Raw genomic sequence first — 14,696 nt, 5'->3', positions numbered from 1 at the left:
TGTCCATCAAATTAATATTGAGCTGCCTTGGCTGCCTGCGCACGGACCAATCTCTCCACATTTAGTTAAATACCTTGACTTACCAAGACATTTAGTGGAAAGAAAATCCATCTTCCTCTAGGAATGGCCTCCTAAGATTCAGCGTCTTCGGAACGGAGACTGATTAGTTGCCGTTCTTCTGAGAACACAAACACTCGCATCTTTCATAGCGAGCTGGCAAGGGACGGAGAGAGAGGGGAGGGGCACAGTATAGGCAGGTCAGCCACCAGACAGACAGAACCCTGCACTAGGCCTATCGTATCAGTATAGGCAGGTCAGCCACCAGACAGTCAGAACCCTGCACTAGGCCTATCTATCAGTATAGGCAGGTCAGCCACCAGACAGACAGAACCCTGCACTAGGCCTATCGTATCAGTATAGGCAGGTCAGCCACCAGACAGACAGAACCCTGCACTAGGCCTATCTATCAGTATAGGCAGGTCAGCCACCAGACAGACAGAACCCTGCACTAGGCCTATCTATCAGTATAGGCAGGTCAGCCACCAGACAGACAGAACCCTGCACTAGGCCTATCTATCAGTATAGGCAGGTCAGCCACCTGACATACAGAACCCTGCACTAGGCCTATCTATCAGTATAGGCAGGTCAGCCACCAGACAGTCAGAACCCTGCACTAGGCCTATCTATCAGTATAGGCAGGTCAGCCACCAGACAGACAGAACCCTGCACAAGGCCTATCTATCAGTATAGTCAGGTCAGCCACCAGACAGACAGAACCCTGCACTAGGCCTATCTATCAGTATAGGCAGGTCAGCCACCAGACAGACAGAACCCTGCACTAGGCCTATCTATCAGTATAGGCAGATCAGCCACCAGACAGACAGAACCCTGCACTAGGCCTATCTATCAGTATAGGCAGGTCAGCCACCAGACAGACAGAACCCTGCACTAGGCCTATCTATCAGTATAGGCAGGTCAGCCACCAGACAGACAGAACCCTGCACTAGGCCTATCTATCAGTACAGGCAGGTCAGCCACCAGACAGACAGAACCCTGCACTAGGCCTATCTATTTGCAATCAAAAGCTGTATCTTGCAATTTCTTGCCTTGCAACGTCTGTTCAGTAAAGCAGGGCCTATCATCAATGAATAGGCTGGATATTGTCCAGGCAAATGACTGAAAACTCAACACACTGGCCTCATTACTGAAGAGAAGGAGAAGTCCAGCCAGCTCGGATTTACATTTCCTGGGGAAAAAAGGATCCCGGTTTTGTTGCAATGTTTTAACGTCTAAAGGTTCACACCCCGTGTGTGTCTGAATGTCTAACCTTTTTCTCTGGGTCTCTCCTCCAGAGCCAAAGAGCCAGTCCTCTCAGAGGCACCACGAGGGTAAGATGACGTTCCCCCCCAACGACCAGTATTACCCCCAACGCAGCGACAGCCAGTCCCAGGGCAGGTACCCCCAACGCAGCGACAGCCAGTCCCAGGCCAGGTACCCCCAACGCAGCGACAGCCAGTCCCAGGGCAGGTACCCCCAACGCAGCGACAGCCGCAACGACAGGTCAGACAATAGGAATGACTCGTCCAGGAACGACACATCACGCAAGGAGAGAAATGAGAGAGCAGACTTCAGGAAGGAGAGGAACGGCGGACCGCCACGCTTCCAGAGGGATAGTGAAAAGGATTTCCCTAAACCTGGCCACGACCCCTCCACCACCCCATCCAGCCCTTCCCCAGCTCCAGCTCCAGCAGGGGGCCAGCAGGGCCAGGAGAGAGCCCAGGACAGAGGCCAGGAAAGGGGCCAGACACAGGAGAAGGCCCCTCCTGGAGGTGGAGGAGGGTCAGAGAGGTGGAGAGAGGCCCAGAATGAGAGACAAGCAGCCAGGGAGGCAAGAGGACAGACATCAGTGTTCTGCCCTGCTACGTACCCCGCCACTGGCCAGAGGAACAGAGAACCCAGAGACAGAACCCAGGGGGATCCTTCTGGATCTGGAACATTCCAGCAGGGAATCAGAGTAGGTTCTAGTTCTGGGTCCGGAGGGTTCCAGAACCAAAGTCGGAGAGAGCAGCACTCGGTACCTGATCTGTCGTTTAATAAGAGAGGAGGAGGAGGAGGAGGAGGAGGGGTGAAGCAGGACAACGGACCAGCACCAGCTGCCTCTAAACCAGGCCAGCACCAGACAGAGTCCAGTTCTAACACTGTATCAGAACATAAAGGGATCCACAGATCTGACAGCAGGTATGGACACTTGATTAGACTTAATTATGAATGTCCTCCCAGTGTCAATGTCATTCTGTGTTTATGAATACGGTGTGCGAGGCTGACTGTTTTTTAATGTGTACGCAATGTTTTTCATTCTTGTACGGTGATGATGCCAGTAGAAAAGGTGCATCCTGGGATGGACAGTGAAGTTGTGTTGTTGTGTGTTGTAGAGCTGAGCCCAACTGCAGAAGGAGAGGAGGGGGGAAGTTCCACAGGGAAAGGCCCAACTCTGACAACTTTGACCGTTACCGGGACAACGGACCTTTGAACTCTTCGAACTCGTGGGTTGGCCAAGAGAAGGACTCTAGCGCTGGGGCGCAGGACGGGGGCGTGTCCCGTGGTGAGTCTCGTCCAGTGAAAGGCCAAGTGGGCGGCGGACCGGGCTCAGGGCCACACCTCCAGAACGGTGACTCGTCAACGGAACACAGGACAGGGCCAATCAAACAACAGAACTCCTCCTCTGGTCCTGCCCCCACGGAGAGGGAGGAGCCACATAACTGGAACAGCACTAACCCTGCCCATAACAACTCCAACACCGCCCCCAAGAAGAGGTCGGGGCAGATCAAAGGGCAGAGGTCAGACCAGGGTCAGGTTGGGTCCATGGAGCCTGCAGTGTGTCAAGGCCCGGGGAACTGGAAACCAGGAGACCAGGTTTTAGCTCTCTACTGGGAAGACAACAAGGTAGGAGGGAGGCTGCTTCAACAACTACAGTGGGGGAAAAAAGTATTTAGTCAGCCACCAATTGTGCAAGTTCTCCCACTTAAAAAGATGAGAGACGCCTGTAATTTTCATCATAGGTACAGAAAATCACATTGTAGGATTTTTTATGAATTTATTTGCAAATTATGGTGGAAAATAAGTATTTGGTCACCTACAAACAAGCAAGATTTCTGGCTCTCACAGACCTGTAACTTCTTCTTTAAGAGGCTCCTCTGTCCTCCACTCGTTACCTGTATTAATGGCACCTGTTTGAACTTGTTATCAGTATAAAAGACACCTGTCCACAACCTCAAACAGTCACACTCCAAACTCCACTATGGCCAAGACCAAAGAGCTGTCAAAGGACACCAGAAACACAATTGTAGACCTGCACCAGGCTGGGAAGACTGAATCTGCAATAGGTAAGCAGCTTGGTTTGAAGAAATCAACTGTGGGAGCAATTATTAGGAAATGGAAGACATACAAGACCACTGATAATCTCCCTCGATCTGGGGCTCCACGCAAGATCTCACCCCCGTGGGGTCAAAATGATCACAAGAACGGTGAGCAAAAATCCCAGAACCACACGGGGGGACCTAGTGAATGACCTGCAGAGAGCTGGGACCAAAGTAACAAAGCCTACCATCAGTAACACACTACGCCGCCAGGGACTCAAATCCTGCAGTGCCAGACGTGTCCCCCTGCGTAAGCCAGTACATGTCCAGGCCCGTCTGAAGTTTGCTAGAGTGCATTTGGATGATCCAGAAGAGGATTGGGAGAATGTCATATGGTCAGATGAAACCAAAATATAACTTTTTGGTAAAAACTCAACTCGTCGTGTTTGGAGGACAAAGAATGCTGAGTTGCATCCAAAGAACACCATACCTACTGTGAAGCATGGGGGTGGAAACATCATGCTTTGGGGCTGTTTTTCTGCAAAGGGACCAGGACGACTGATCCGTGTAAAGGAAAGAATGAATGGGGCCATGTATCGTGAGATTTTGAGTGAAAACCTCCTTCCATCAGCAAGGGCATTGAAGATGAAACGTGGCTGGGTCTTTCAGCATGACAATGATCCCAAACACACCGCCCGGGCAACGAAGGAGTGGCTTCGTAAGAAGCATTTCAAGGTCCTGGAGTGGCCTAGCCAGTCTCCAGCTCTCAACCCCATAGAAAATCTTTGGAGGGAGTTGAAAGTCTGTGTTGCCCAGCGACAGCCCCAAAACATCACTGCTCTAGAGGAGATCTGCATGGAGGAATGGGCCAAAATACCAGCAACAGTGTGTGAAAACCTTGTGAAGACTTACAGAAAATGTTTGACCTGTGTCATTGCCAACAAAGGGTATATAACAAAGTATTGAGAAACTTTTGTTATTGACCAAATACTTATTTTCCACCATAATTTGCAAATAAATGCATTAAAAATCCTACATTGTGATTTTCTGGATTTTTTTTCTCATTTTGTCTGTCATAGTTGACGTGTACCTATGATGAAAATGACAGGCCTCTCTTATCTTTTTAAGTGGGAGAACTTGCACAATTGGTGGCTGACTAAATACTTTTTTTCCCCACTGTATATTAACACTGTAATGATGTTTACATATCAATGGAAGGGATGACATTTACATTTTACATTTACGTCATTTAGCAGACGCTCTTATCCAGAGCGACTTACAAATTGATGACAATCAGTTATATTGGAATCTCCTCAAGTAAATAACCAAATTGCCCTTTCAGAAGGCAATTCATTTGACGATATTAAACGCTGTTTACATTATTGAGTTTGATATAACGTTCAACACTTTCCCAAAGCTTTACATACATGTTAGACGTGTTCCTGGACAGAATAGACTGGTTGTATCCTGTGTATAATGAAACCTCTGTCTAGTTCTCCAGGTCCAGGAGAGATGCTGTGTATAATGAAACCTCTGTCTAGTTCTACAGGTCCAGGAGAGATGCTGTGTATAATGAAACCTCTGTCTAGTTCTCCAGGTCCAGGAGAGATGCTGTGTATAATGAAACCTCTGTCTAGTTCTCCAGGTCCAGGATAGATGCTGTGTATAATGAAACCTCTGTCTAGTTCTACAGGTCCAGGAGAGATGCTGTGTATAATGAAACCTCTGTCTAGTTCTACAGGTCCAGGAGAGATGCTGTGTATAATGAAACCTCTGTCTAGTTCTCCACGACCAGGAGAGATGCTGTGTATAATGAAACCTCTGTCTAGTTCTCCAGGTCCAGGAGAGATGCTGTGTATAATGAAACCTCTGTCTAGTTCTCCAGGTGCAGGATATATGCTGTGTATAATGAAACCTCTGTCTAGTTCTCCAGGTCCAGGATAGATGCTGTGTATAATGAAACCTCTGTCTAGTTCTACAGGTCCAGGAGAGATGCTGTGTATAATGAAACCTCTGTCTAGTTCTACAGGTCCAGGAGAGATGCTGTGTATAATGAAACCTCTGTCTAGTTCTCCAGGTCCAGGAGAGATGCTGTGTATAATGAAACCTCTGTCTAGTTCTCCAGGTCCAGGAGAGATGCTGTGTATAATGAAACCTCTGTCTAGTTCTCCAGGTCCAGGAGAGATGCTGTGTATAATGAAACCTCTGTCTAGTTCTCCAGGTCCAGGATAGATGCTGTGTATAATGAAACCTCTGTCTAGTTCTCCAGGTCCAGGAGAGATGCTGTGTATAATGAAACCTCTGTCTAGTTCTCCAGGTCCAGGAGAGATGCTGTGTATAATGAAACCTCTGTGTCTAGTTCTCCAGGTCCAGGATAGATGCTGTGTATAATGAAACCTCTGTCTAGTTCTACAGGTCCAGGATAGAGGCTGTGTATAATGAAACCTCTGTCTAGTTCTACAGGTGCAGGATAGAGGCTGTGTATAATGAAACCTCTGTCTAGTTCTCCAGGTCCAGGATAGAGGCTGTGTATAATGAAACCTCTGTCTAGTTCTACAGGTCCAGGATAGAGGCTGTGTATAATGAAACCTCTGTCTAGTTCTACAGGTCCAGGATAGAGGCTGTGTATAATGAAACCTCTGTCTAGTTCTCCAGGTCCAGGAGAGATGCTGTGTATAATGAAACCTCTGTCTAGTTCTACAGGTCCAGGATAGATGCTGTGTATAATGAAACCTCTGTCTAGTTCTACAGGTCCAGGATAGAGGCTGTGTATAATGAAACCTCTGTCTAGTTCTCCAGGTCCAGGATAGATGCTGTGTATAATGAAACCTCTGTCTAGTTCTACAGGTCCAGGATAGATGCTGTGTATAATGAAACCTCTGTCTAGTTCTACAGGTCCAGGATAGATGCTGTGTATAATGAAACCTCTGTCTAGTTCTACAGGTCCAGGATAGATGCTGTGTATAATGAAACCTCTGTCTAGTTCTCCAGGTCCAGGATAGATGCTGTGTATAATGAAACCTCTGTCTAGTTCTCCAGGTCCAGGATAGATGCTGTGTATAATGAAACCTCTGTCTAGTTCTCCAGGTCCAGGATAGATGCTGTGTATAATGAAACCTCTGTCTAGTTCTCCAGGATAGAGGCTGTGTATAATGAAACCTCTGTCTAGTTCTCCAGGATAGATGCTGTGTATAATGAAACCTCTGTGTCTAGTTCTACAGGTCCAGGATAGATGCTGTGTATAATGAAACCTCTGTCTAGTTCTACAGGTCCAGGATAGATGCTGTGTATAATGAAACCTCTGTCTAGTTCTCCAGGTCCAGGATAGATGCTGTGTATAATGAAACCTCTGTCTAGTTCTCCAGGTCCAGGAGAGATGCTGTGTATAATGAAACCTCTGTGTCTAGTTCTCCAGGTCCAGGAGAGATGCTGTGTATAATGAAACCTCTGTCTAGTTCTCCAGGTCCAGGATAGATGCTGTGTATAATGAAACCTCTGTCTAGTTCTCCAGGTCCAGGATAGATGCTGTGTATAATGAAACCTCTGTCTAGTTCTCCAGGTCCAGGAGAGATGCTGTGTATAATGAAACCTCTGTGTCTAGTTCTCCAGGTCCAGGAGAGATGCTGTGTATAATGAAACCTCTGTCTAGTTCTCCAGGTCCAGGATAGATGCTGTGTATAATGAAACCTCTGTCTAGTTCTACAGGTCCAGGATATATGCTGTGTATAATGAAACCTCTGTCTAGTTCTACAGGTCCAGGATAGATGCTGTGTATAATGAAACCTCTGTCTAGTTCTACAGGTCCAGGATAGATGCTGTGTATAATGAAACCTCTGTCTAGTTCTCCAGGTCCAGGAGAGATGCTGTGTATAATGAAACCTCTGTCTAGTTCTCCAGGTCCAGGATAGATGCTGTGTATAATGAAACCTCTGTCTAGTTCTCCAGGTCCAGGATAGATGCTGTGTATAATGAAACCTCTGTCTAGTTCTACAGGTCCAGGAGAGATGCTGTGTATAATGAAACCTCTGTCTAGTTCTCCAGGTCCAGGAGAGATGCTGTGTATAATGAAACCTCTGTCTAGTTCTACAGGTCCAGGAGAGATGCTGTGTATAATGAAACCTCTGTCTAGTTCTCCAGGTCCAGGAGAGATGCTGTGTATAATGAAACCTCTGTCTAGTTCTACAGGTCCAGGAGAGATGCTGTGTATAATGAAACCTCTGTCTAGTTCTACAGGTCCAGGAGAGATGCTGTGTATAATGAAACCTCTGTCTAGTTCTCCAGGTCCAGGATAGATGCTGTGTATAATGAAACCTCTGTCTAGTTCTACAGGTCCAGGATAGATGCTGTGTATAATGAAACCTCTGTCTAGTTCTCCAGGTCCAGGATATATGCTGTGTATAATGAAACCTCTGTGTCTAGTTCTACAGGTCCAGGATAGATGCTGTGCATCCCTCTGGTTCCACGGCGGTCGTGACCTTTACTGAGTATGGAAACTGTGAGGAGGTCCTTCTACACAACATCAAACCTGTCAACATGGACTTCTGGGTAAGTATCTATGGGACTGCAGGGTTCTATCTCAACTCACCTTTCCATGATGATGCCTCACAATCCTCTCTCCTCTCCAGCTTCTCAACCGTATTGGACGATAAGGTCCAAGGTCCCTCCCCCTATACCGTCTCCTCTGTTGGGGGTTTGACGATGAGCCTACAGTATGTTCTGCCTAAAGGAAATCCTCCGTTCCGTCTAAGATGAAGCTACATATTTAGTTGTGAATACATAGACTGATACAACATGGTTTGCCTTAAGGAAGATATCTATCAGTCGGCCTGAGATATAGAATCTGATAAACCAGGGCCCTGTATTCATGGTGTCTGATCTAGGATCAGGGTCCTGCCTGTCAAAATACACTCTTTATTCAGTATGATCTAAAAAGCCCAAACTGATCCTAGATCTGTTATGTGTGGTGGCAGAAGGAAGAGGCGGGGTTAGAGTACCGGCGCGGGGGCGACGGTCAGCCTAGGAGCACCACGAGGACGCGGCCCACAGTCCAGTATTACCAGCCGCCCAGGGCCAGGGACTGACTGACCGATCACAGCATGACTGGGTTACGGTACGGACACGCACCACACGACTGGGTTACGGTACGGACACGCACCACATGACTGGGTTACGGTACGGACACGCACCACATGACTGGGTTACGGTACGGACACGCACCACATGACTGGGTTACGGTACGGACACGCACCACATGACTGGGTTACGGTACGGACACGCACCACATGACTGGGTTACGGTACGGACACGCACCACACGACTGGGTTACGGTACGGACACGCACCACACGACTGGGTTACGGTACGGACACGCACCACATGACTGGGTTACGGTACGGACACGCACCACATGACTGGGTTACGGTACGGACACGCACCACATGACTGGGTTATGGTACGGACACGCACCACATGACTGGGTTACGGACACGCACCACATGACTGGGTTACGGTACGGACACGCACCACATGACTGGGTTACGGTACGGACACGCACCACATGACTGGGTTACGGTACGGACACGCACCACATGACTGGGTTACGGTACGGACACGCACCACATGACTGAGGATACGGTACGGACACGCACCACGGGACTGGGTTACGGTACGGACACGCACCACATGACCGGGTTACGGTACGGACACGCACCACATGACTGGGTTAACGGTACGGACACGCACCACATGACTGGGTTACGGTACGGACACGGGGTTACACTTGGACCCCTGGCCAGATAAACACTAAAGCCTTTTATAGACACAGCAGAGAACACACCAGTGAGTCCCAAATGACACCCTATTCCCTATGTAGTGCACTACTTTTGACCAGAGTCCTATGGGTTAGTCCTATGGGCCCTGGTCTAAAGTAGTGCACTATATTAGGGAATATGGAGCCGTTTTGGACACATACCCCGTTCTGAGAACCACCAAGCTAACCGTTCACACTAGATCCACCCACTACACGTCTAGTAAGCAAAGAAGCAAGGACACATCGGGTCGGCACATCTTGGCATCTTTTCTTGTGAGTGAAGTGAATACATGAATACTGCATGCGTGAACAGACGGTATCGCTTAACAGCGGAAGTGCTCCACCCCCCCCCCTCCCTCCCTGCACACACAGTTAGTCAGTATCTAGCCTGCGGACCTTATCGTCAAGTAAACAGCCCAAACCGCAGCGGCAGCCGTTACCATGGTTACTAGCGCTATGCCCCGATAATATGATGGGTAGGTTTGTGTGTTTTGATGAAAAATATGTTTACTCCCCAAGGCAGGATGATGTTGGACAAAGCAGTGTGAACTGAACACAGGTTTGATGGTGGATGGATGGATGGAAGGAAGGAAGGAAGGAAGGAAGGAAGGAAGGAAGGAAGGAAGGAAGGAAGGAAGGAAGGAAGGAAGGAAGGAAGGAAGAGTGAACTGATGAACTGACACTCTTATCTGTCTGTTTCCTTTCTCCCTCAGACTGAGTCCACAAAGGATCCCAGAGGTCGACGCATCTGACCCCAAAACTACATCTCTCTTCTCTATGGGTTGCAAAATTCCGGCAACTTTCCCAGGTTTTTCCCAGAAATCCTGGTTGGGAGGATTCCAGATATGCTTATTATTCCGGAATCTTTCAACTGGGATTTCTGGGAAAACCTGATGACTTTGGGAAAGTTAGTGGAATTTTGCAAGCCTTCTCTCCTCTTCACCAATACACGATGACAACTCTTCCTCGTGTGTTCACTTGTGTGTCCATATCAAGAAGTGTGAAACGTTCAGGAGAAGGGCTTGTTGCGCGAAGACGCTGACAACAAGGACTGTAGCTAACGAACTTTGTAAAGTGCCCAGCCGCTGTACACGGGGAAGACTTGTAAAATAGTTTATTAGACTAATAAAAACGCTGCTCCTCTATTTGTCTGGTTTCTATTTGCCTGATTTGAAAGCTCTTTATGTAATGAACTGTCTCAGGTTGCATCCCTAATGGCACCCTCTCCCCTTTAGGCCCTGGTCTAAAGTAGTGCACTATAAAGGGAATAGGGTGTAATTTGGGACGGAGCCTCAGTCTGCCACAACAGTCCATGTGTTCCTCTCTTCTCTGACAGCTCAAGCTCAGTCTGCCACAACAGTCCATGTGTTCCTCTCTTCTCTTCTCTGACAGCTCAAGCTCATTTGCAGCGTTCAGCGAAGCGGCTCAGAAGAGTAAGACGATCCGTCGGCCTGTAATAGAGAGCGCTGGAGGATAGATGTCATTTTGCAGATTACAAACGGAACTACTGCCGCAGCTCTTCAGCCATGATTGCACACAGGGCTATTTACGGGACCCCACCATTGGACATGACTCCTCAAGCGGTTTACAGATTTGTACGTGTCCCAAATTGCACCATATTCCTTATAAAGTACACTATTGACCAGAGCCCATGGGAATAGGGTGCTATTTTGGGATACAGCCACGAAACAATCAACTCACCCCTCCACTCTCATTTTGAATGTGCCCCACCATGTCCGCTGGACAGAGGTCGGTTAAGGTTTGAGAAGGTCACCTGTTACTCTATATTCCCCAGCTAGATGCAGCTCCATCAGAGCATAGATGAACAATAGATAGGTTTCCATATTACTGTCTATCTAGCAGGATGGATGGATGGACGGACGACATTAGACATTAGACATTAGACAGATAGACAGACATTAGATAGACAGACATTATATAGACATTAGACAGATAGACAGACATTAGATAGACAAAAATGTATGCACGCATGACTGTAAGTCGCTTTGGATAAAAGCGTCTGCTAAATGGCATATTATAGACAGACATTAGATAGATGGATGGATAGATAGAGAGATATTAGATAGATGGATGGATAGATAGATAGATATTAGATAGATAGATAGATATTAGATAGATAGATATTAGATAGATAGATAGATAGATAGATAGATAGATATTAGATAGATAGATATTAGATAGATAGATATTAGATAGATAGATAGATAGATAGATAGATATTAGATAGATAGATAGATATTAGATAGATAGATAGATATTAGATAGATAGATATTAGATAGATAGATAGATATTAGATAGATAGAGAGAGATGGATGGATGGATGGATGGATATTAGATAGATAGATATATATTAGAGAGAGAGAGAGAGAGAGAGTTAGAGAGAGAGAGAGAGATGGATGGATGGATGGATGGATGGATGGATAGTGGTGACATCAGAGCTGGCAGCAGTTCCACTTTGACAGATGAGCTGTTTTAAAAGGAAGAAGGCTTGGTTGGTTGGAGAGATACCTGTAGTGAGTTTGGAGGAATTTTAATCCTCTCCTCATTGACCGCAGGGTCCTAGTGTCCAACAGTATTAACACGTTAATATAACCTTGGCAGGGCAGGAGCAGTCGTGTTGTGAAATACAGTAGTAAACAGTAGCCTTGAGGAAAGGGAGAATCAGAGAATCAGAATACTAGAATGGACATGAAAGGTCCTGTGACCGTATAAAAGGTCAGGGAGTTGGTCAACCATGACCAGCCAGTGTGAATAATTCATCGCACGCTGGCTGACCAATGTATTAAATGTAGATTGTTAGGAAGGGTTGCACATCAGTGGCTTGTAGGCCTGGAGATGATTAACCTGTTTGTTCATTAACGGTCAATAACAGTGCATTCGGAAAGTATTCAGACCCCTTCCCTTTTTCCCACATTTTGTGACATTACAGCCTTATTCTAAAATGGATTAATTTTTTTCCCCTCATCAATCTACACACAATACCCCATAATGACAAAGTGGAAACAGGTTTTTAGAACAATAAGTAATAATACAAATAATAACACCTTATTTACATAAGTATTCAGACCCTTTGCTATGAGACTCGAAGTTGAGCTCAGGTGCATCCTGTTTCCATTGATCATCCTTGAGATGTTTCTACAACTTGTTTTGAGTCCACCTGTGGTAAATTAAATTGATTGCACATGATTTGGCCTCCATCATTCTTAAATGGAAGAAGTTTGGAACCACCAAGACTCTTCCTAGAGCTGGCCGCTTGGCCAAACTGAGCAATCGGGGGAGAAGGGCCTTGGTCAGGGAAGTGACCAAGAACACGATGGTCACTCTGACAGAACTCCAGAGTTCCTCTGTGGAGATGGGAGAACCTTCCAGAAGGACAACCATCTCTGCAGCACTCCACCAATCAGACCTTTATGGTAGAGTGGCCAGATGGAAGCCACTTCTCAGTAAAAGGCACATGACAGCCCGCTTGGAGTTTGCCAAAAAGCATCTAAAGAGTTCTCAGACCATGAGAAACAAGATTCTCTGGTCTGATGAAACCAAGATCTAAATCTTTGGCCTGAATGCCAAGCGTCACGTCTGTTTATCAGTTTATTTACTGGGTACCGTGACAGTGTTTATCAATTTATTTCCAAATCAAATTTGATTTGCCACATGCGCCGAACACAACAGGTTTAGACATTACAGTGAAATGCTTACTTACAAGCCCTTAACCAACGATGCATTTTTTTTCTTTTTCTAAAAAAAAGTATTAAGTTTAAAAAAATAACTAAAGAGCAGCAGTAAAATAAAATATCAGTAGGGAGGCTATATACAGAGTCTATGTGCGGGGGCACCGGCTAGTCGAGGTAATTTAGGTAATATGTACATGTGGGTAGAGTTTAAGTGACTATACATAGATAATAGACAGAGTAGCAGCAGCATAAAAGAGGGAGGGGGGAGGGGGGGTCAGTGCAAATAGTCCGGGTAGCCATGATTAGCTGTTCAGGAGTCTTATGGCTTGGGGGTAGAAGCTGTTGAGAAGTCTTTTGGACCTAGACTTGGCGCTTCGGTAACGCTTGCCGTGCGGTAGCAGAGAGAACAGTCTATGACTAGGGTGGCTGGAGTCTTTGACTATTTTAAGGGGCCTTCCTCTGACACCGCCTGGTATTACTGGCTACCGTGACAGTGTTTATCAGTTTATTTACTGGCTACCGTGAGAGTGTTTATCAGTTTATTTACTGGCTACCGTGACAGTGTTTATCAGTTTATTTACTGGCTACCGTGACAGTGTTTATCAGTTTATTTACTGGCTACCGTGACAGTGTTTATCAGTTTATTTACTGGCTATCGTGACAGTGTTTATCAGTTTATTTACTGGCTACCGTGACAGTGTTTATCAGTTTATTTACTGGCTACCGTGACAGTGTTTATCAGTTTATTTACTGGCTACCGTGACAGTGTTTATCAGTTTATTTACTGGCTACCGTGACAGTGTTTATCAGTTTATTTACTGGCTATCGTGACAGTGTTTATCAGTTTATTTACTGGCTACCGTGACAGTGTTTATCAGTTTATTTACTGCCAGTAAATGAACTAATAAACCCTGTAGCCAGTGTATGTGTGATGGAACCATCTAGCTGTTTTGATCTCAGTCTGAATAATAAGAATAAATGTTGCCGATACCTCCTCTGGGGTGTTATCAATGTGTGTACCAAATGGTACCCTACGTAGTGCACTATTTTCCATACCATAGGGCCCTGGTCAAAAGTAGTGCACTATGTATGAAATAGGGTGCCATTTGCTTTTTCATTTACTCTGGATGAGATCCAGGAAACACTATTTTACCAGGGTCAGTTGGGATTTCATTTACTCTGGATGAGAACCAGGATCCACTATTTTATCAGGGTCAGTTGGGATTTCATTTACTCTGGATGAGAACCAGGATCCACTATTTTACCAGGGTCAGTTGGGATTTCATTTACTCTGGATGAGAACCAGGATCCACTATTTTATCAGGGTCAGTTGGGATTTCATTTACTCTGGATGAGAACCAGGATCCACTATTTTACCAGGGTCAGTTGGGATTTCGTTTGCTGCTTTTCAAGGTATTCGATTCTAACATTTAATTTTCATCCCATTTCTCAAACACACACGCGCGCCCCGGGACTAGGCAGCAAGTATTTAATGATGTTTTTTCCCACAAAGCTGACTTCACAGCAGCGGACTGGGACCATCACACATCACACAAACACACACACACACTCTGGGACCATCACACACACACAAACACATACACACACACACGCACACAGAAGAAATATGAAAGAGAAGCATTGGAGGACCTCCAAGGCCCCTGGCTCTAATCTGTAAAATACTGCTGGGTATCTAACTCTGTTAGGGCATGGTGCAGAGTTAGATACCCAGCAGTTAGGGCATGGTGCAGAGTTAGATACCCAGCAGTTAGGGCAAGGTGCAGAGTTAGATACCCAGCAGTTAGGGCATGGTGCAGAGTTAGATACCCAGCAGTTAGG

The 14,696-nt window shown here is 46.3% G+C and overlaps 1 protein-coding gene across 2 annotated transcripts in view; it reads left to right on the top strand.

Moving 5' to 3' along the window:
* The window catches only part of tdrd3 (tudor domain containing 3), a 40,343-nt gene extending 30,034 nt beyond the window's left edge, over positions 1 to 10,309 (top strand). Inside the window, exons 11-15 of one of the 2 annotated variants that reach the window (XM_084194608.1) lie at positions 1,353 to 2,238; positions 2,433 to 2,943; positions 7,776 to 7,901; positions 8,327 to 8,466; positions 9,878 to 10,309. In XM_084194608.1, coding sequence (XP_084050734.1) covers positions 1,353 to 2,238; positions 2,433 to 2,943; positions 7,776 to 7,901; positions 8,327 to 8,437 — 1,634 coding nt within the window. In that variant the 3' untranslated portion in view covers positions 8,438 to 8,466; positions 9,878 to 10,309. The remainder of the gene's footprint in view (positions 1 to 1,352; positions 2,239 to 2,432; positions 2,944 to 7,775; positions 7,902 to 8,326; positions 8,467 to 9,877) is intronic. The other variant, XM_084194609.1, reaches the window with a different exon arrangement.
* The last annotated feature ends 4,387 nt before the right edge of the window (positions 10,310 to 14,696 follow it).

This window comes from Coregonus lavaretus, assembly GCF_964263955.1.
Source record: "Coregonus lavaretus genome assembly, contig: HAP1_SCAFFOLD_1209, whole genome shotgun sequence".
NCBI lineage: Eukaryota > Metazoa > Chordata > Actinopteri > Salmoniformes > Salmonidae > Coregonus > Coregonus lavaretus.
This window is presented reverse-complemented; position numbering and strand designations above follow the sequence as displayed.